The sequence below is a fragment of the Cicer arietinum genome, chromosome 8, assembly GCF_000331145.2.
Source record: "Cicer arietinum cultivar CDC Frontier isolate Library 1 chromosome 8, Cicar.CDCFrontier_v2.0, whole genome shotgun sequence".
Classification (NCBI taxonomy): Eukaryota; Viridiplantae; Streptophyta; class Magnoliopsida; order Fabales; family Fabaceae; genus Cicer; species Cicer arietinum.
In genome coordinates this window covers 18,900,962-18,925,030 of record NC_021167.2, presented here as the reverse complement: position 1 = coordinate 18,925,030, position 24,069 = coordinate 18,900,962, and the positions used below count along the sequence as shown (strand labels likewise).

Genomic DNA, 24,069 nt, shown 5'->3' with positions numbered 1-24,069 from the left:
TTTTTTGGTCTTTTTATGCATAGTTTATAAATATTTATCAATGATAGATAGTTATCAATAATTAATATAACTGTTTTTAGTGAAAATAAAAATAAAATTTTATAATAATAAAAAATTTATTTAACCCTTCATTTAATCATTAGAATGTGAGTTCAAACAATCAGATATAGTGTTGAAAAGCATGTCTTCCTGACATGAAGAATTATTATTGTCAGATTCTAGTGCAAATGGTTGATGTATATTACTTGTGAAAGAAAATAAAGAGTTGGATGGACAATTGGAGAAGGCATTTACCATGAGGGAATTGGTTGATGAGTGCAAGACATTTTTCTTTGGTGGATTTGAGACCACATCACTTTCAATCACATGGACTTTGCTACTTCTAGCTTTGAATGAAGATTGGCAAAACCAATTGAGAGATGAAATTAAAGAAGTGGTTGGCAACATTGAAGAACTTGATATCAACTTGCTTGCTGATTTAAAGAAGGTAAGATAATTCCTAATAAAAATTTTCGTTTGTGTGAATCAAAATATATATACAACTATAACAAAAAAAAAATTAAATTGGTAATTAAAATTGGTTTATTCAATTTTTTCATTACTTAAATTGTTTGTAATTGCAAAAAAAAAAATTTGATTTAGATGAGATTGTTCAACTGATCTAGTTTGTTTCAACTAATCAGTAGTTTTAGTTATGAATCTAATCATGAAAATAACCAACTTATTTTTTAGGGAAATTTTTGTCTTACATTATGGTTTTATCTAACACGAGAAATTAATTTATAATTATACACAAATGATGTCTGAGTTACACACAAAATATTATTCTCAACTAAAGACATATTATATATTTAATGTAGAAAATATATTTGTGTGAGCTAAATTGTCTTTAATGTATTTGTTTTTATTCATGAAGATGAAATGGGTGATGAATAAAGTAATTAGACTCTACCCACCATCTCCAAATGTGCCAAGGGAAGTTAAGGAAGACATTCAAGTAGATAATTTTAAGGTGCTTAAAGGGACCAACATTTGGATTGATGTTGTAGCAATCCATCATGACATGACCATTTAATGTAGGAAGACATTTGGATTGATGCCAACAATTTCAAACCACAAAGGTTCATGAATGATGCCAATGGAGGATGGAACCACACAATGGGATACTTGCCTTTTGGTTTTGGAGGGAGAACATCTGTTGGTTGGAACTTGACCTTCATGGAGTATAAGATAGTTTTAGCCCTACTTCTCTCTAAGTTTAAGTTTAAAGTATCCCCTAATTATCACCATTTTCCTACTATCATGTTGTCTCTAAGACCCTTTTTTTGTACTTCCTCTCATAGTTCAACCATTGTAGAATGTTAACATTTTCATTGTCATTTTTTTATGTAATAAACATTCACATTCTCAATATAATTTATATGTTACATTTTATTATTTTTCTCTTACATGTGACTTTCATCTAAAATTGTAATATGGTATGTAAATGAGAATAATTAACTTTTAATCAAATGTAAATGAGAATAATTAACTTTTAATCAAATGTGACTGATTTGTAAAAGACTTTTATATCTCTAATACTTTGTTATTTGATTTGAAATAAATTAAAGGCTAAATTACATATTTGGTCCTTTAACTTAATTTCAGGTAACGTTTTAGTTCTTTATCTTTTTTTTCTTCTCCCGATTTAGTCCTTTATTCCTAAAAATATCAAATAAAGTATGAAAATATGAGTTTATTTGAAGATTTGCGTTACGAATTTGATGAAATTTGTATTATATTGAAGAATATAATTAATTTTATGAGTTTTGATTGAATTTTTTTTTTGAATTTTTGTATAAAAAAGGATATAATTGTTGAAATTTTAAAACATAAAATATCAAATTGTCACTTAAAATTAAAATAAAGGACCAAGTCGGGAAAAAAAAAAGATAAAGGACTAAAACGTTACCTAAAATTAAGTTAAGGGACCACGAATGTAATTTAGCTTAAATTAAATAATAATATGAACTTAAATAAAAGAAAAAAAATAGTCATATTTTTGAACCAAAATATAAATAAAATCTAATTAATTTAACTTTATTTAATGCTATTATTCTCTTCAATCAAATATGTTCTTATATAAAATTAGAAGAAAATAAAAAGTGTTTTAAAAAATGCAATTATTTTTTGTTTACATAAAAAAATTGTTAAAGCATGGATTTTGAGATATTCATCAATAATATTTTGTGATATTTTGTTTTATCTTTGAGTGTTATTTTGTTGTTCAAGTTACCTCTGCATGAAGTATGGTGACTCATACTTGTTGGAGTGGTTTAAACCTTTGTAATTATGGTTTGGTGACAAACCACCATGACGTCCTACTGTTTTTTTTCTTTTATGTTTTTTTTTTATATTGTATTAGAAACAATATTTTGTAGTGAATGAAAGTGATTTATATTTTCTGAATTTTAAAGAGACTAACAATTGGTATCTAGAATCTCTTTGTTCTTGAAGGGCTATGCTTTAAAACCACATAAAATTCAGCATACCAATTTTTTTACAAAAATAGAATACCCATTTGAATAGAAAAAAAAAATCACTAGAGAAGAAAATTAAAAAAACCTGTTTTCTTGATCCCAACCTTTTTTTCTTGATGGCTTCTAACAATATTACACTATCAGCACATCCTGTATTTACAAGAAAGAATTATGAGTTCTGGTCTGTAAAGATGAGGACTCAATTGAGAGCATATGATCTTTGGGAGGTGGTGGAAACAACTACTGAACCACCACCTTTGCAAGAAAATTCAACTGTTGCTCAAATGAGATACCACAGTGAGAAAGTTTCTAAGAGTGCTAAGGCTCTTACCATCCTTCACTCTGCTATGAATGATGATGTTTTCATGGGAATCTCACACTTGGAGACATCAAAACAAATTTGGAAGAAGAGTTTTTTGGGAATGAAAGAACCAAGTAAATGCAGGTTATTAAGCCTTGAAGGTGAATGAAGTTGAAACCATAAATGATTTCATGACCAAATTTATGAAAGTTGTAACCCAGAATAGATTGTTGGGGGGAAGAGTTTCTTGATAGTAGAATTGTAGAAAAAATCTTGGTGGTTTTACCTAAAAGGTTCGAATTCAAAATTTCTTCACTTAAAGAATCTAAAGATCTTTCTCAGATAAGCTTAACATAGCTTACAAATGCTTTTCAAGCTCAAAAGCAAAGAATACTTCTTCGACAAGAGGAAGCAACAGAATTAGCCTTACAAGTGAAACATAAAGAAAAAGCCATAAAAGTCAAAGATGATAGGAAAAGATACAAAGAGGAAATAAAGGTTTCCAAAGTGTGAAATCTGCAAAAAGAACTAGCCATAAAGAGAGTGATTGTTGGTACAAAGAAAAAACACCACCAACAATACAATGTAGATATTGCAACAAAAATGGGCATATTGAGAGGTTTTGTAGGCTGAAACACCAGCAACAAAATCAACAAAGTCGCACTTCTTAAAAAGAAAATGTGACTGAAATTGATGATAGCGAAGAACTCTTGTTCATGGCCAACACTACAAAAAGTTTAAAGGATGGAGACACTTGGTTTCTTGATAGTGAATGCACACAACACATGACTAGCAAACCATATTTTTTTTCGGAGTTCAAACCTGCTACAGGATCTGTAAAGTTCAGAAATGGAAAAAAAGTTGCCATCACGAGTAAAAGAACGGTGAAAATTTATACTACAACAAGTATTAAATACATTTATGATGTTCTTTTAATGCCTTAACTTGATCAAAACTTGTTGGGTGTGGGTCAAATGATGAAAAACGGCCACTGCTTGTTATTTTAAGAAGAAAGTTGTGTGATTACTGATATTAATAATCATGAATTATTTGAAATAGATATAAAAAAAAGAAGTTTTCCTATTAACTGGAATTTAGTTTCTAAACATGAATGTAAATTGAGTAAGGATGAACTTGATTCTAAGCTTTGGCACAAGAGGTTTGGCCACTATAATTTGAAATCTATTCAATTTGCTCAAAAGAAAAGTTGGTCAAAGACTTGCCTAGTATTCAAATGTGCTTAGAAGTGTGTGAAGGTTGTCAACTTGGTAAGCAACATAGATTTCCTTTTCCAAGTTCGGCTACATGGAGAGCAAGTAAAAGACTTGAGTTGGTTGACTCAGATGTTTGTGGACTTATGAATACTACTTCACTCCGTGGTAGCAAGTATTTCATTCTTTTTGTTGATGATTTTACAAGAATGACTTGGGTTTATTTTCTTAAACAGAAATCTAAAGTTTTTTTCTATTTTTAAGAAATTTAAAGCCTTAGTTGAAACCCAAAGTGGCTATTTTTTGAAGAAACTCAGAACTGACAATGGGAAGGAGTTTATTTCTACAGAATTTAATAAATTTTGTGATGATTTTGGTGTTGAGCGCCAACTTACAGTCAGTTACTCACCCCAACAAAATTGAGTTTCTAAAAGAAAGAATAGATATGTCCTTAAAATGGCTAGATGCATGATTTTTTAGAAGAAGTTGTCGAAGTCTTTTTGGGCAGAGGCAATAAACACTGTTGTGTATCTCCAAAATCGACTTCCTACAAAGGCTGTAGAGGGGATGACACCTATTGAGGCTTGGGGAGGCATAAAACCTTCTATCAAGCATCTAAGGGTGTTTGGTTCATTGTGCTACACTCATATACCAGAAGTCAAAAGAACCAAATTGGATGAAAAGGCTGAAAGAGGAATTTTAATAGGCTATTGCTCAAAATCTAAGGGCTATAATGTCTATGGAATTGATTCAGAATTTTTTTTCATTAATAGAGATGTTATAGTGGATGAAGATGCATATTGGAATTGGGAGACCTCTCAAGTTAGTAGGCATTCAACTTTGCCTTTTCTTTAGAGCACAATGGAAGATCAAGATGAAGAAGTTGATGATGACTTTGCTGTAAGAGGTACCCAACCTCTTTCAGAGATTTATCAAAGATGTAATAGTGTTGTCCTTGAACCTACTAATTTTGAAGATGTTATTAATGTTGAGGAGTGGAACCAAGCTATGAAAAAGGAGATGGCCACCATTGAAAAGAACAAGACATGTAAGCTAGTTGATGAGTCTAAAGACAAGCATGTCATTGGAGTTAAATGGGTCTATAAGATAAAGATGAACCATGATGGATCCATCAACAAATACAAAGCCAGACTTGTGGTCAAAGGCTATGTTCAACAATCTAAAATTGATTACACAGAAACGTTTGCACCGGTAGCAAGAATGGACACTATTCGAATTCTTGTAGCATTGGCTGCACAAATGAAGTGGAAAATTTGGCATTTAGATGTCAAATCGGCATTCTTGAATGGAAATCTTGATGAAGATATTTATGTTGCTCAACCTTATGGTTTTTTAGTGAAAGGAAGAGAAGAAATGGTATATAAGCTTCATAAAGCTTTGTATGGGCTAAAACAGGCCCCTAGAGCTTGGTACAACAAAATTGATAGCCACTTTCACAATCAAGGCTTCAGGAGGAGTGGAAATGATGCAACTCTTTATGTAAGAAGGTTGTTGGATGGTGGTTCTCTAATTGTCTCTTTGTACGTTGATGACTTGCTAGTAACAAGCAAGAATCAACAAGAAGTACAAAAACTTGTAGAGGACATGAAAAACCAGTTTGAGATGTCTAGTTTAGGAGAAATGAACTACTTTCTAGGCTTAGAAGTGTATCAATCTGAGGATGGAATTTTTCTGAATCAAGAGAAGTATGCTCGTGAAATTTTGAAGAAGTTTAGAATGGAAAGTTGCAAATCTATCCCCACTCCTTTGGTGTCAAATTGGAAGCTCTCAAAGGAAGATGAAACTAAAAAAAATGATGCTTCTCTTTATAGAAGCTTGGTTGGAAGTCTACTTTATGTTACTTTATCCAGATCTGACCTTATGTATGCAACAAGTCTACTCTAAAGATTTATGCAGAGTCCTACCAAGATACATTTTGCTACAATAAAAAGGGTGATTAGATATGTTAAGGGCACTACACAATTTGGAATGTGGTACAAACCAAGTGAAAATGGAAGTTTGATAGGCTATGTTGATAGTGATTGGGCTGGAAATATTGTTGACATGAAGAGTACTACACGTTATGCTTTTTCCTTAAGTTTGACATGTTCTCAAGGAAGCAAGAAATTGTAGCTCAATCTACCGTTGAAACAGAGTATGTAGCAGTAGCTGCAGCAACAAACCAAGCTATTTGGTTAAGGAAAATCCTACTTGATTTGGGAATACAACTGCTGGAAGCAACCTTGATTTATTGTGATAGCAAATCAGCAATTGTTATTGCTGAAAGTCCAATTCAACATGGAAAAACCAATCATATTCAAGTGAAGTTTCATGCTATACACGAGGCTATAAGAAGTTAAGAGATCAAGGTCGCTCATTGTTTTTCGGACTCTCAAGTTTCTGATATATTGACCAAATCTCTTCCAAGAGTCAAGTTTGAAAGGTTGCTTGAATTGTCCATCAAAAATCTCAAGGAAGAGTGTTAAAGCATGAGATTTGAGATGTTCACCAACAATATTTTATGATATTTTGTTTTATCTTGAGTGTTATTTTGTTGTTCAAGTTACCTCTGCATGAAGTATGGTGACCTATACTTGTTAGAGTGGTTTAAAACTTTGTAATCATGGTTAGATGATAGACCACCATGTTGTCCTACTGTTTTTCTCTTTTCTGTTTTTATATATTGTATCAGAAACAATATTTGGTATTGAATGAAAGTGATCTATGTTTTCTGAATTTTAAAGAGACTAACCAAAATAATGGTGTATGTCTTATAAAAAGAATGTTTATAATTAAAGTAGTTATTTATGTTTAAAATATCATTATGTAAAATTTTCATTATTGGGTGTATTTTTAGAAATCTGTTGGGTTGTGTGTGAAGTATGAAGTAGAGAAATCAGTTGGGTTGTGTATGAAGTAGAGATATATTTACTGTTACAAAATATAAATTTTGTTATGAATTAATTAGTTTGTTAGTATATGAGTAGGTTTGTTAATCTTCTTTCAATCAATCTCTCTCTCTCTCTCTCCATATATAGCACAGTTTAACTACTGTCAAGGTTTTTGGTTGGATGCATTTCCTTTATTGTATTGCCTGTATATATAATAACATGAACATATACAATTATTGATTACAAATATTCTATGTCTGATTATTTAGTTTAATTTCCGAATGGATAATATATATAATTAAGGAGTTTATTCCTTTTCTTAAGAACTAAACCAAAACAAACCATTCCCTTATCAAATCCCCTATCAAATTGATGTGGTTGATCAAGTTGTATCAATTTACTAACAAGAAACTGATTATTTGGGCGCAAAACAACCTTGGTAAGAATATCTGCAAACTTAAATGGAGTATTAACGTGAGGAAGTGATACTAGTTGATCATCATGAAAAACATAATTTGCAACGATTTGGATGACACTTATATTGTCAACATAAGTGATGTTGGCTGAGTTTGAGGAAATCTACGTTCAACCAAAAGACCATGAAGCCAAATTATTTCTAAACAAGCAGTAGAGATGGCACAATACTCAAGTTCAATAGAAAATTTAGAGACTCTTGCTTCCTTCTTACTTTTTCATGAGATCAAAGAAGAGCCGAGAAACATGCACCAATTAGTGACACATCATTCAGTGTCAGGACACCCAGCCCAATCTATATCACTATAAGCACTCAAATTAAGAGCTATTCGATTGGAAAAGAATATACCACGGTGAGAGGTTCTTTTCAAGTGGCGAATTATACGACGAATCGTTGCCAAGTGAAGATGGCAAAGAGAATGTATGAATTAATTTACTTGTTTAACTACAAAAGATATATCAATGTGAATAATAGTGAAGTAATTTAGGCTACCAATTGTTAATGCAAAAATGGTTTTAGCTACAATCCTTTGATGTTTTGATGATAACAAAAACAAATAAATAAAGAACATTTATCCCCTAACCGTATTTACTAAGTGTGCAAATTAAGTTAGAAGACAAATATTTATATTAATGACTATCTATTTTAAGGTAGCATACATTGCAAGTAAATTATAGAAAATAATCAAAGTGTTTCTAAACAAAAAGAATATTATCACCAAATAAACAAGTAACTATGTATACTAATATAACAAGTCATAATATAACAACAAAAAGTATTTCGATATGTAGTTCAAATCAAAGCGTTACAAGCTTGTGTTCTAATATAATCTAGATCCTCTAATGAACAAAGAAAAGATAATTCTCTAAACAAAGTTCCCAGTGACTTTGAAGAAGCTGTTAAAGTTGTGTTTGACTTCGATGAAAACGCTATAAAAACGCGTCTCCGGTGAATCCGTTAATTCAAGAAACAATCTGAATGTTCTGCCTCTAATAAGTGTGTTAAGCAAAATGATCGTTTGCCTCTAATAAGTATGTCAAGCAAAATGATCGTCTGTCTATGATACTATGTCATAGGCAGACGATTATTTTGCTTTGATAAGTATTGTATCTTCTAATAAGTATACACTACAATATCATAGACAGACGATCATTTTGCTTGACATACATATTAGAGCAGATGATCATTTTAGTTAACACACTTATTAGAGGCAGAACATTCATATTGTTTCTTATATTAACAAATTCACCGGAGACGCGTTTTGAGATATCCTTTAATTGTCTGTAAGTCTTTGTGATATCCTCTAATAGTAAGATCCTCTAAGATATGCCCTCTTAAATTGAAGATGCGCATAATCAATCATAAAGATATATATGGATGCATCTTAAAGAATAATTAGCCTTAAATGGTGATTGAAGATCTCTAGCAGTAACATTCTCAATAGATACTTATTCTCTCTATTTAAGAAGAACTCAGTTAATCGAGTGTGTGAGAGAGAATGAAAAAGGACATATGTTAAGAAGAAATTATGAAAAATCCAAGAACACATCAAGGGAAAAGTATGAATGAAAAATCCTCTCAATAGAGAGTTATTAGAATTGATGTAAATCAGTCAAAGTGTTGTCACTCACTTGTACTGATATAAGACTTGATATGTAACATCTTCTCAATGAGAGTAAGAATCCTAGAAACCAAATTTGTGTCAATTCAGACACAAAATAGAACTAATGTAAATCACCCCGATAGTGGAAAAATATTTCTCACCCCTAAGAGGTACCTCAAAAGCTACAACGTTGAAGAAGGTTTCTAACAATTACATTCTAGAGAGGCTGTAGAAAAATACTCAAAGCTTGAAGAGGGAGAGTAAAGACTAATTGTATAATATTAATGGAAATAGTGGATTAAATCTTCGACTGTATTGAGGAAAAATCTATTTGTAAGGGGAGGATTAGATGTAGCAACAGTATGTTGTGAACTAGTATAAAAATATATGTGTTTCTTTTATCTCTATCTATTCCGCTCATCTTAGTTCTATTTGATTCAACCTTATTGTAATTAAACTTTTTTTATAAGAGTAAGTTGAATGTTTTGATAAAGAACAATTTTATGTAAAGCAATCAAAGTATCTTTTAGAAATGACAAAACACAATTCAACCCCATTTCTTGTGTTTTTCAGCACCTTCACCTACATTAAGGATCAAATAAATAGTCACCACCATCATAATGGTATTTAACCTCAAGAGAAGTATCCATTGGATTAGGTTATTTGAGACTATCCATACATATCAAATTTATGGCATACTTGTGTTCATGGAGGAATGTTCCCTTGGGCGTAGACTAAACCTCAAGACCAAAGAAATAATACATGGTATCCTGATCTTTCATATGAAATGAGGCCTATAACTATTATTTAAGTTATTGATTTGAAGCGTGATCAGAACCAATCATAACCATATCATCGACATACATCGAAATGTATATTTGAGTTTAATATAGGAAGTTAACATGCTGTTTGTACATATTTTTTTTATTACATGAATTAACCTAACAAAATAGTATGCAATAGATTGAAATGTGTAGAGTGCATCATATAGATTGATATGCATAGAGTGTATCATGTAGATTGGTATGCGTATATAGACTAAAATTTATTTTATCAATTTTTATTAATTATAAAATTGCAATTTTTATTTTAGACTCAATTTTTAAGATTAGAACAGGCTTCCAAAATCTTCAAAATTGATGGTGTTATGCTTTGGACCAATTTTATGGCTTGATAGAAATTGAGGATGTATCTTTAAGCCTGTTGAGTAGCTAGTGTGAGAGGAGACTATTATTTTGAAGATTTATGAATTAGTTTAATTCATTATCATAACCAGTATGCCTTATGTTTTGTGTCATGTGCACTACTTTAATATATATAAACCTACTTTTTTGTTGTTGAAGTTTTGAGAAAATAAGAAAATAAATTGGAACTATTTTGGAAGTGTTAATTAATTGGAAAATTTCCTATCTATCTATATATGTTGTTTAAATTTTCTTTCAAAATATAAGTTGAAAATGATATTAATGAATTATTTAGAAATGTGTTTTTGACAATTAAAGTACGAGTGAAATTTTAGAAATCTTATAGATTTTAAAAATACCCGTGATTTATTTTATTTTTATTGTATTTAGAAACCTGATTTATTTTAGTTGTTTTTATTTAGACGTAATTTATTGAAAATGTAATTTAAGGAAAAGTTTTGAATTTTCAATTATTTTATTTTTTTGTGCTAAATGATTAGTGATACATTTTATAATAATTAAGTCTAGAAATCAATTTTTAGAATGATGTGTAATCTTTAAAGTGGTTTATGTACTACATGATTAAATTTATTTTGGTAGCTTGTTGTATCTTTTGGTAAATAATTATTTATATTATCAGCTACTTGAAAATTTCTGCTTTAATTTGTTGTAACCTTTAAGTGAGAATTAATTCAAAAGAAAATATAACCGTGATCGATTTGGAGCACTTAGAGTTCTATAAGTATATGTTACATCGTTTGAGTTATGAGATGAACTAAAATTTTGGTGCTAATTTTTGGATTAAGTATGTGAATGTGTATATGATTATGTAAGTATTAAATTGTTTGTGTTTGAAGTGTTCTAATTGTTGGGAATTAGTGTATAGAGTTAGAATAGTCGAGAGCATCTAAAAGTGAAATAGTTCTATATTGCTTCAATCGAATTATTGATTATATATTGATGTAAGTGTTGTTGTTACTACTTGTAAGTTACAAATAAATTAATGTGAATGTGTAATTAAGTGAATTTTTAACTTGAAGTAAGGAGTAGGAGTTGTGGCATCGCCTTCTGTAACACCCCGATTTTTAACAGCGCGAGTGTATTTTTTTTCTTTAACCAATTAATACAATATTAAAGTATAGCACCAACGACAAATGTCATAATTAATTACATCTTAATTATAACAAACTGAAATAGTTTTGAGGTGATAAATCAAAATATCCAAATATAAACACCAGGGCTATGAGACCTATCAGGCATCGCTCATACCCTTGGGGTATTCTCGGCAGACACATGTACAAGTACTGCTCCAAGAAATACTAATCCTCCCATGGTCACGTCAAAAGAAAATGGAACATGGACCCACCAAAACAGAAGTCATCTGACCGTATAAGTATAGTTACAGTCATCCCAAAATGAAATAAGTACAGCCACCAAAAGAAAGACATCAAGTCCCTATACAACAAAACTAATCTGATCATACTCTAATAACTACAATAACATGGGTGACCTCCACACACTCCACAATTCAATAACTCAGTGATGGTCGGTAAGTGATCATTTCCCGGAGAAGGAAACTCTGACTCGGCCCGCCTAGATGGTCCTGCAATCTCTCGCTCCACTGGTCTCGGCCCCTTATCCTTTTCGCCAGTCCCTGGTCTAACCGATGTATCCTCAACTCCTATGGTGGCCTCTACCTCAACCTTAAATGGGGAATCCTCTACATCTTCCCATGCTCCACTCATTCCGAGCACCAATCTTGCTGGTACCGGATAGTCGATCTTCTCGCGAGTGAGCTCCACGAGGTATACTACTCCAGCTCTCCTACTCGTCCTTGCTACCCTTCTCGTATAAGTAGCCCTGTTTAAGATGGGGTCGTATGCTCAAGCAGTCGACAAATCTCAATTAGGGAAGTCTAACGATGTTTCTATTGCAAGGTAACAATCGATGGAACGGACTCGGGTATCATCTGAGGGCAAAGCCCAAATTCCACAATAATTGTAAAGGGTCACCAACCGAAATTAACAAATATCACTTAACATTTAAACTTTCAATGCACAAAATAACCTTCATCTTAGCATACTCCTGAAAAGGGTTTTCATATGTCAAACATGCATAAACAAGTTGAAAAATGAAGTTTTTGACAAAACTGCACTATCATATTCGAATACAGCATCCCTGTATTCGAATACAATGTTAATTCACAAGTCAGTAGCAAAATCAGCACATCTATATACGACTACATCATCCTTGTAGCCGAATACAAGTGCGAAATCAGTGAAGAATCCTTCACAACTATATTCGACTACCACATGGCATAGCCGAATACAGTGCTAAGTCAGTAGCAAAGTTCACTTAAATGTATTCGAATACGAGCTCCTCGTATTCGAATACAACTGCTAAATAATGCAGATTTCAGTTTCGAAAAGGTTCCGCAATCAATCAACACTTATACACAAATCCAAACAATCACACTTACCAATTACGGCGCAATCACAAACAACAATTGAGTATGTATATACAATCATCACAATATATCAAATATGACTCGCGTGCCAAGCACCCTAATGCAATGCGTATATGCCAAAATGCATGATTTCGAAATTCCGACTAAAACCCTCCTCGAAAGGCCGTAAATCATAATTGTACCGCCTATCATAGGCCTTGTACTAATTACTATGGTGCCACCCATCACAGGCCCACACGATTTACTAAAGTGTCTCCTATCACAGGCCTTACACTGTTTTCTAAAGTGCAATCGTTCACAGATCAACATATTCTAGAGTGGAATTTCTCACAGATTAGCACGACGCGATAATCCCTGTAAGGATAAGATGAACCAACAAATCAGATGGCATAATCTCGTGGCCCATCCGGTCACCGTGTACTATGAAATGCATGAGCATACTTTGACTCTTTTCACCACAACCATTAAGTAAATGAAGCTATTAAAAGATTCCCCATTTTTAATACTCATTTAACACTAATCATTTTCAAATTCAACACAGAGCATACTCAAACATATATTTTCCACCACCACACATCAAATTTAATCCACAATTTACATTAAATTCGATCAATTCAAATTCCACAAAATTCACACCAAGTTCAATCATCAATCACCCATCAATTTCCACATTTTCAAACATAAATCACGCCAAATTAATTTTCACAAACCACACCTCAAACACATCAAATTTAATTTCCTCAAAAATACACATAAATGAATTAAATTCCTTTTCCACAAAATCACACATCCATTTCACCAAATTCCAACTCCACAAATCGCTGCTTTTGCTGATTCCGATCACCATGTTTGTCGTCTCAAAAATCTGACATCATTTTTGGATTCCTCTCGTCAAAATCTTCAAGAAGCATTACTCATTTGTATTTTTCGGTGAAGTTGATGTTAGACCTTTCAGCGCCTCGACGAGTTGGTGAGACTTTTTCTGCAGTTTTTGAGAACCTTTCTGAATGATATGAAAATGAAATGCAAGTAATTTGTAAAAAATCAGAATTTTGTTCAAAGTTGTTCAAGGTTCGATTCAAGGATTGTGTTTTGTTTGATCTGAATTTATGGTGTATTTATACTCCATAAACATCTCTTCAGATTCGTGGACATTGATCCAAGAGGTTTGATAAATAAATACAATGATCTAGAACCATTTCAGATCTGAAAAATTGTATTGCTTCCAGTTGTATTCGAATACAGGGTTGTATGTATTCCAATACACCTCTTTGTAACGTTCAGATTTATTCAAAATTTGCACCTTGTATTCGAATACATCCTTCATGTAGTCGAATACATATTCATGATTTTTGCCACTGACTTGTTTTGTATTCGACTACAGCAGTTCTTAGTCGAATATAGATGCAAAGGTTTTAGCTACTGACTTGCTTTGTGTTCGACTACAGAATGTCATAGTCGAATACAAATGCAACGGTTTTAGCTACTGACTTGCTTTGTGTTCGACTACAGAATGTCATAGTCGAATACAAATGCAACGGTTTTAGCTACTGACTTGCTTTGTGTTCGACTACAGAATGTCATAGTCGAATACAAATGCAACGGTTTTAGCTACTGACTTGCTTTGTGTTCGACTACAGAATGTCATAGTCGAATACAAATGCAACGGTTTTAGCTACTGACTTGCTTTATTTTCGACTACAGCAGGTCGTAGTCGAATAGAGATGTGAAGCTTTTGCTTCTGACTTGCATTTGTATTCGAATAAACCGTGTTGTATTCGAATACACCTTTGTATTTTGTCAAAAATATTAGTTTTAAGACTTTGTTAATGTAATTTTGATTTTTGAAAATACTTTATATGCATATGTAAATATGAATGGTTCTCATGTATTTGAGGTATTGGTTGTATCATTTACCTTTACATTAAACATCTAATATGTTTGGATTTAACGCTTTATCAATGAAGATATTTGAACTTCTTTTTGAGCTTGTTGCTTTGATCATATTTGTTGATCTTTGTCTTCATCAAAAACATGTATTTTACAATTTTTTCTCATCATTTTGACTCTAATTTTGTTCCTAAAATTATTATTAATTAGTTAACATTTATTTTTATGCTCCGCATAATTTATCAATCATGTCTCAACGATTTTTGTGAACTCGTCGTTTATTCGGACTCGCTCGTTGGACGTTGTCGATCTACAGTTGCTGTTGAAAATTTCTATTGATTGTTGTGTTTGAGAAAGCATCAAAATAAGGTAAGGGGTGAGAGAGCATTTGAATTCATGAGTATAATATATTGTGAGATGAACGGGGCTCGCTACGTGTGGCAGTAGTCCTTTGAGGGATGAATTAATTAATATGCAAATATGAAAATTGTGAGATTAAAATATAGAATAGAAATATTTGTAAGGTGTTGATTGATTTAATTTCTTTAAATATGTGGTATTTGATATTATTGTGATATTGAGTGTCAAATGAATTTTATGTATATGTTTGATTAGATGAGTTTATGTGATGTGATGATAAAAGATGAATGCATTGTGATAATTTTATGTGATGATAATGATGTATGATTAATAATTGTGATGTTATAAATTTGTGATAAGTTTAAGTGATGATGCATGATTGATGATAGTGATGCCATAAAATTGTGATTAATTTATGTGACGATAATGATGTGTGACTAATGGTTGTGATGTTATAAATTTTGTGATGAGAATATTGAAGTAACCCCATTGTTGATGAAATAATGGTGATTTCAATTTGTGTTTGAGATGACTGTCTTAATGAAGTATCATAAGCCAACGAGTGGAGAAATAAATATTAAGAATTTGTGAAGTGGAGATTATTTTGTCATCATATAGGTAGGGCCTGACAAGCCTAGTGATTCTGAGGAAGTACAACTGAATGAGCCTGATCGTGGCGGTCTGCTGTTGAGCCTTAAGGCAAGATTGTTAGACCTTTGAGGTATTCGAGTGGGGAATTCCTAGATGACTTGGAGGTAGCACTCCAAATTCAGGGAGCTACCATGCAACACATGTTTACCTCGACTGTCATGTATATGTGTCTCGGGTTGAGTTGAGGGGATCTATGAGAACAAAGCCAATTTGAATTGTCCGTCCACCAAGATGGTGGCATAGTATCAAACCTCCTAACCAAGTACTTCAGAGTTAGAATGGTACCACATTGTGAAGTAGAGTCTAAGCTCATGCATAACATTGAATTTTCTTGTGATTGTTTTGTTGTGATTAATATGTATTGTGTGTGATAATAATTTATGAGACAATTTGATTTTATAGTGAAATGTATTGATTTTCCTTCATTTTGACGTTGACTTCATTATGTGATGTTTTTCCTTGAATAATGTTTGTTTAATGATACGGTTTATTTATGATCAAATGCGTGTTCTTGTTACTTATATTATACTATTAAAATGATTTCAAAACTCACCTCCTTTGTTGTTTGTGTTTGACTTACTTGGCCCCGCGTTTGCGAAATCTAAGTTATTACAGGTTAATGTGTCTTGAAGTTCAAGTTTGGGAGAAACCCCGCTCTGATAGGTGATACCGGAAATTTAGAGTTTTAATTTATATTTTAGTTATGTAATTACAAATGACTTTTTATATGAAAACCTTAATGCTAATAAATTTTTGGAATTAAAATAAGAATTTATAGTTAAATCAAGTTCATTGAGATTAAATTGTTTTAATTGAGTAATAAAATTTGAATTGTTCCATGTGTACTTTGAGAAACGTAATATCATAAATTAGTTATAAAAGTCTTTATTTTCTTGGAAACATATTTTCTTTATCTGCTGCAAATTTTACTAAAAAAAAATTTAGTATAAATTATTATATATGTCATTTTGGGATTTAGGCTGTCACATGAAACACATTTGACAGATGAATGCCCAAAATTTCAAACTCATTCAAAGTAAAGTTGATACTACATTATATCCATATTATTAACCATCAGCACTAACATCAATAATGTCATAAATGAATTTATGAATTTCAACTGTAACCAATCTTTGAAGTGAAGAATTCTAGGTTGTTGAAATTTGTTGACTGATGGTCGAGGTGTAAGTTTTTGGACTAATGATCTAGGTTGTTGTCTTGCAACATCATATCTAAACTCAAATGCAGAGACTCGGCCCTTTGTGTTGTCGTGATCCTAAAGTACATAATCCTATTTGTCCACGTCTCAACAAATGTTTATTTATGAGGATTTAACCACTACTCATGTACATAGTCTTAAAAAAATAGAACAATCACTACAAATTCCTTCAAACATAGAAAGCTTTTGATAATGATGAGCCTCATTGGAACTGTAAACAAGATCCCCATGCCTCCACTATGCGCATTTACTTATTTTTTAGAAACACATTCATCTTGCACTTGGCTTTGACATTCTTGCATACATGAAACATAATAGTAAATTGACTGTTTTTGGAAAAAATATATTGAATTGCGTTCATCAAAGAAATGTCTTTATCAATAACAATGACTTGCGAAGTTATTTGCATGCTTAGACTATAGATATGCAAATGTCACACAAAATTTCATTTCAATAGAGGTCACACCAACAATCTCAATTAATGGCGTTCAATACTTGCAAGTCTCATATGTGTTATCCATAATCCAGATTAAGCCCATAATATGTCCCTCAACTCATCTGAACCATCTACCATCCTATATCGATCCACGTATTTATCGTTTTCCATCAATGTCATTAGATGTTGGATTCCAGATCTATTACCTTTAAGCGATCATTGACGTGCATTGTAAACCTGTTTGATTGTCATTAAACTTTCGATATTATGATCCTTTAATGTATTAATATATTTCTTGATTTGACCATGTTCTTAGTCATATCACCAAGTACATATTTATCTTCGCGAGACAATCGAAAAAAGAAAGAATGACTAGTCAATTTTTTTTGTTAACTTATGGTTATGAAGACTACTTGCTACATAAAAATACCACCCATCACCGACACTTGATGGTGTTCTTCTTAATCTACACGGACATTCACATTTTTTTAGTCCAAGTACTCCTCCCAAATTTAGGATTATTCCAAGGTATATATTTGTCGATTATTTCACAGCCAAGCATTAAATTTGTCTTTGTTCTTGGTTGTGTTGTTGCGGTTTCATATCGAAAGTTGACAATGACAATTCTATTTTCCCATTCAATCATTATTAGCTCATCTCAATAAATCATTTTGTGTATCAAACATCATACCAGTTGTAAATACATCTGTTAAATCCACAATACCAGGTTCAACACCATCATTCATTACGTCAATCGTGGCTTCAACACTGTCATTCATTGCATCAAAACCAGATTTCATACCGTCATACATTTCGTCAATATTATCTTCCCCTTGGTCCATTTATCTACATGCAATAAGAACATATCAAAAATTCGGAAAATTGTCTACATTAACTAAGTTCACGTACCCTACGTAATTGAATTCATGTATGATATGATATCTCTATTCACGTAAACTTACGCAAATACAGTTCATATACGTTATATTTACATAATTTGGTCTGATCATCCAAAAAAATTCATTTACGTGAACTCAGTTTACATACATTTACATGAATTGTATTTGCATATGCCTAAAATTTCTTAAAATACAGGTCGTGAGTGAACTCAGTTTACGTACATTTGCGTGAAGTTGTGAACTGTATTTGTGTAGCATATGTAAATTCATAATGTCAAATCAACATTAAAAGAATGAAGAGTTTTCCAAAAACCCTTAAACCATTCTATTAATTTTTATTCATATTTTTTTTATAAAATAACACTAATTATTACATGACCTATAAATAAATTTACTAATTAACAATCTAAAACATTTTAATTTTTAATATATCATAAAAGATGATGTGCTGATGTGTATTTATAGGTCCACGTGTCATGATAATTTATCAGCTCTTTTTTTAGTGTCTAAAACCGATTGTCTCTGATTTAATGGTGACTAAATCTAAAAAGAAAAACTTAGAGGGACTAAAATAAAAAATTGATATATTTGTAGGGACCAAAAACATATTTAAACCATTCATAAATTACAAGTCGTATGTGAACACATAATACATATTAGTATGTGAATTGAATTTGCGTACAATGTGTTATTTACAACGTATATGAATTGAGTTCACGTAAAATATCCAGACATTGAAAAAAAAATACAAACTTCAAACGTATATAGTAAGTAAATGTACCTTGTTCAGAATTACTTGCTTTAACTAAAGAGAAATAAAAAAATTATGAGATTTATAAAGCGTGAGTTGTGAATGAATATGAGTAATGGGGGTGTAAAATATGAGTATGAGATATGGATGTGAGATATGAGGTAAGTAATAGTGATGAAGAGAGAAAGAACGAAAATAGAGTTTAAGAATTGAGCATACAGTAAAAAGCATTTTGAACATTCAAAATTTAAGAAATTTGATGGGATGTAACTAACAATAAAAAAGGTTAGTAGCAAAATTGTTAATTTAAATGCACTAACAAAGCTTAATCATCCAACTATTTACTAACCAAAGCTAATTAACTAAAAAATCATCGTTACAACTGTTATACTAACAATATATTTAATGAATGACTTGATAAACAAGTCACTTCTTGTCCTCATAAATGATAAATATTCTTTAATAATATAAAAACTGTTATACTATTAATATTTTTGTTATTAAAAATGTGTAAACAAAATTGTGAATAATAATTTTTATCGGGTAATCAATAAGATTATTATTGTAATCAAATTTAATATTTTTTTCTTCGAAAAATAATTCCACTCCATATAAATCATTAATCACTCAAAGAAACCACATTTAGATTTTTGTCAAAATCAAAATTCATTTCAAATTTTCCAATCGAGTAAACTTTACTTGATTGCTCAAAAACCGCAAGAAAATTTAACCACAACTTAATGAAATTTATTCAATCTCAAACATCATTTCACCCAAAAGAAATTCAAATCACATCAAAATAAATCCAACCCATAAATATTTTCATATATAAAATGGAAATGGAAATGAAATCAACACAAAATCTCACATTTTTCTCATAAATTTTAGTTAGAGATGAAATCCTTGAACACATAATTAAGGGACTTGAACCTCCTCTTCCATTTGTATCACATCATATTGCTACCGTTGCCCTTAAATTATTTTTATCTTATTAATTATTTTTTTATCATCATAAATGTAATTATTATACTTATTTCTAACTAGCATTAAATGTTATAGTTAAAATATAAACTAATTTTCTCTTAAAGTTTGTGCATGGAAACTAATACAAATTCTTAATAAAATTAATATTAAAATTAATATTATTATCAACTTTCTTAATTCTTGTGATTTTGACAATAATCATACATTCAAGTACAAAATTTGTAAATAAACATGTAAAAAAACAAAATGGTATACTCAAATAAAATTTTATTATTATTATTGTTGTTGTTCAATTTTTAAGATGGGAGGAGAGAAAAATCCCTCCTAGATCTCTTTTTGCTCCCTATGAATTTGAAAGGGAAGAAATTGTCAAGACAAAAATAAAACTTTGAATTTGGAAAGGCAAAGACTAATAAGTGCCCTTTCAAGTGACCTTAGGGAACTTGTTAAGAATCCTATTATAGAAATATTACGATGAAAGTATTCTGAAAATTAATTTTTAGCAAAGGAATAAAAGACTCTTGAAACAATAAAATGTCAATAATTTATTTTTAAAAATAGTTACTTCGAACAATCAAGAAACGAGAGAAAACTATCTTTATTCAATACTCTTACTAAATGTAAAGGAGATTAACAATCTCTTGATGTGGCAGCCACACGGAAGGATTAAAATACACTTGAATGTCGAAGTTGCCATTTGCCACATACCATGACCCATAGCTAAGTCAAGATGTGCAAAAGAAGGAAAGGATAAGTCATACATTTCAGTTCTACATTTAAAAGATCGAAAAATAATGTTATATGTTTGTCCTCACAAATTATTAAGGAGAGGACATGGCTTCACAGTCCTGCCATTGCTGTCAAACTTAGTTCCAATAGGTAGGCGCTAGAAAAGGGGCAAAGATGGAGGGAAACGTACAAGCATCCACTGCCTCTCATATGTAGCTAAATGTTTCCATCCAATCTCATCAAGCAATGAGAGTTTTAGTTCATAGAATTTCTTGGCATTCTCTGCATCATCTTGAATTATGTCACACAGTACCTATAATCCAAAGAAGCAGAATTCATGTATGATTGGTAATTTATCTTAATCAATGCCGCATTCCCTATCTCGTATCATCATTAATCAAAATAGAAATACAATTTGCATGGAAAAATGCAAGAGTTGCTTCAAGATTGTGAATATAAAGATATGCCACTAGAGGTAGTATACATTAATCACACAGTTAAGATATGCAATGATGAAAACTGAACGAACGACATAACAGATGAACTAGTCAGATGTTTGGTTTCAAAGAACCAGTGGAATTGGTTCGGAGTGTCTGTAAACAACCTTCTATATGAAATTGTTTTGTGTAGTTTTTTCTGAAAGGGCTAGTACTAGTAGACATTATTTTAAAGATTATATCTGTTTGAACATACTTTTAATGCCAATTCGTAAAATTAAAAAATCATGAATGATATATCTATTGAACTTTGAAAGTCTTATCATGTGACTACATGATTTTTTTTTAAGCCAAAAAGAAAAAGAGTGCAAAAGCATCATGTAGTAAATTTAGCATCTCAACTATGTTGGTACCCCAAATCAACCACCTATTTTGCAGCACCTTAAAAAGTATATTAAAATGAAAAGAGGGAAAATAAAGCTTGGGGGACTAGACCAATTCCCAAGGTAACAACAGTGTGTGAGAACAGCAACTGTCTTGTTAAAAACCTTACCAGGAAAACCCAAAGGGATAAAATCTTGGTGAAAGAAAAAAGAGTGAAGTGCGAGGAAGCAAAAGCTAGATCTATTAGGAAGTTAGAAAAATGAAGATGGGGGAATCTTCTCACTGATTACAGGAAGATCAAGAAATGGGAGTCAAATATAAAGGATGAGAGTGAGTCTTTTTGGATAATGAGAAATGATGTGAGGAAAGAAAATAAATTGCCAGGTTTATTTGATTCTGGTGTATAATGTATTGGAACATACATATATGGTTTAATCTAGACCATTATTGCTTTGATCAGACATATTTACAATTATATATTATAACTTACTCTATACTCTATTAGTAAATAGGGTTGTGTATGAGAATTCGAGTGCTCTGTGAGAAGTTTGAGCTTTGTATCTTAAATTTTATATATATTCTTTATTCTTTTGATAAATCACATAATGATAATGAATTTCATTATGTTTGATGCAATATTAATCAATTCATTATGCATTTTTATACATATTAATCAATTCGTCTGGTATAGGAGCTGAATTCCACTAAATGAAAGCTTGATATATGATTAATTTATGTTATATTATATTTATTTACTAGTTGATATACATTATATAACTAAAAACATTTAACTAAATTAACATGACTAGAATGTTACAAAGGTTTAGCCTAGTGGTGTGGATTAGGAGGATATGGAATCAATATTATGAAAGAGGTTCAGAGCTAACCCCTGCTAATAATATTTCTCTCAACCCCTAACAATTTAAGCACTAACATTTGCTTATTAAAAAAACAACTAAATTGTCTCAACAATCAATTTTAAAAACATTGATAATATGACGACTAAAGACCCCGAATTTAGTCCCTTACAATTTTAATGGGACCCAATTTAGTCACTTAGAAAATTTAATACTCAAATTAGTCCTTGACAATTTCATATGAGGGACAAATTGATCCCTCCGTTAAATTGGGCGGGTGTTGGTGGAGTAACATAGGGACTAATTTGTCTCATGAAGTTATTAGAGACAAATTTAAGTATTATATTTTGTAAGAGACTAAATTGGGACGCATTAAAATTGTGAGGGACTAAATTTGGTGTTTAGTCTAATATGAAACTACCTACAAATAATTTCACTAAGGAGCTAAGAAACCTAGGAGTCTATGTTACTCAGGTAGCCACGAGTGTCATATGATACAGTTAGTAATTAGCAAATTGGTGACTTATCATCCATGTAGAAACCAATATAAAAACCTTTAAAAGAGAAAATACCTTCAATGCCGTCCCAAGCCTTTGAGAACGCCTCTCCCGTGTTACTGTGAGGATTCCATATTTAGATGACTTTACATCAACCCATTTCCTCAGTTCTTGAAAATTCTCTTCAAACAAGTCTGGATGACTGCCATCATCTAAAGATTGATCACTGTTCACATCTTGATTTTCACCTTCGGTTGCAGCCAAATCCTTTGACAATATACACCAAGTCAAGTCTGCCAACTTTTATTTGATAAAAAAATAATTAAATGTTACCATTATCATAACAAATGTGACTCATTTAAGGAGAGTCACTGACTCCTCCAACACTTTCCTCACAAGCAAAATGCAGATGACTTAATTCAAACTAATCACAGGAGACTATGTGAAAAGCTGTTGACTTTAATATCTATACCGGGGGCAACAACTTTGACAAATATCATCATAACAATGCTAGGTTGAAGATATTATTTACCACATCATAATTGTGTGTATGAAATTAAGAAATATTAAGCCAGTGGACTAGCTTAGGACTTGTTTACTCTGAAAATATTTCTTATTTTCGCAATTTTGTGCAATTTTGTATACCTCTCTTGTTCTTATAAACTAGAATTAAAGTGTTTCTCCTCCCCTCGTCCAGTATCTTCTTTCACCTCATAATCTCATTAAAAAGATTTGTGAGCCAACTAAACACTACTGATTTAAAAAACCTACAAGGATAAAACGTGTTCACCACTAACCTAACATGACAAGACAAATGAAACGAATTTTGCAATATCATCAGCCTGGTTCTTCACTTTGTTTAGCATGTCTTCATATAAGTATCGAAATTGCACAAGAATTGCTATAATGATGATGACCGTAAAAGGAATAAAAGCTCTAATCTAACCTTTAAAGTTTCAATCTCTGCCAGAGCAAGCCCCTTTTGGTACAGTGCCTCTGCTAATTGGTCTCGGGTAGACTCAAGCTTTTTCCTGATACTCTGCAGTGAAATTAAAAGTTCATTAAGTGCCAACATATTTTAAATAACTAAAGTTGGCAGTGATAAAAAGTGGTTGATATAGCTTTGGAAACATAAGAAATTTATGAAGCATAGGGAACCTCAGGATCTTAGAAAGTAGCCCAACCCATTTTCATTCTTGTAAACATAAGATGTATTTATTTTTTAATATTTTATGTAAATATTTGAAAAATATGAATCAATGTATTATAAATTTACAAATGAATATATACAAAGGAAACATAATTGGAATCCCTCATGATTGGG

General features: G+C 31.4%; 1 protein-coding gene and 1 pseudogene across 2 annotated transcripts; one reads left to right on the top strand and one right to left on the bottom strand.

The window, feature by feature from the left end:
• Positions 1-230: 230 nt before the first annotated feature.
• On the top strand, positions 231-1,428 carry LOC101497739 (cytokinin hydroxylase-like; annotated as a pseudogene).
• An 18,993-nt stretch (positions 1,429-20,421) lies between these two features.
• On the bottom strand, positions 20,422-23,846 carry LOC101497070 (tripeptidyl-peptidase 2-like). Of its 2 annotated transcripts, none has more exons than XM_004517034.4 (3): positions 23,692-23,846; positions 22,821-23,012; positions 20,422-20,883 (listed from the first exon to the last, which is right to left on the bottom strand). In XM_004517034.4, the coding sequence occupies exons 1-3, from the start codon at positions 23,818-23,820 to the stop codon at positions 20,728-20,730; spliced, it is 477 nt and encodes a 158-aa protein (XP_004517091.2). In that variant the 5' UTR covers positions 23,821-23,846; the 3' UTR covers positions 20,422-20,727. The 2 variants fall into 2 exon arrangements, with proteins under 2 accessions (XP_004517091.2, XP_027187237.1); XM_027331436.2 differs by having other exon boundaries at positions 22,821-23,045; positions 23,692-23,835.
• Between the last annotated feature and the right edge of the window lie 223 nt (positions 23,847-24,069).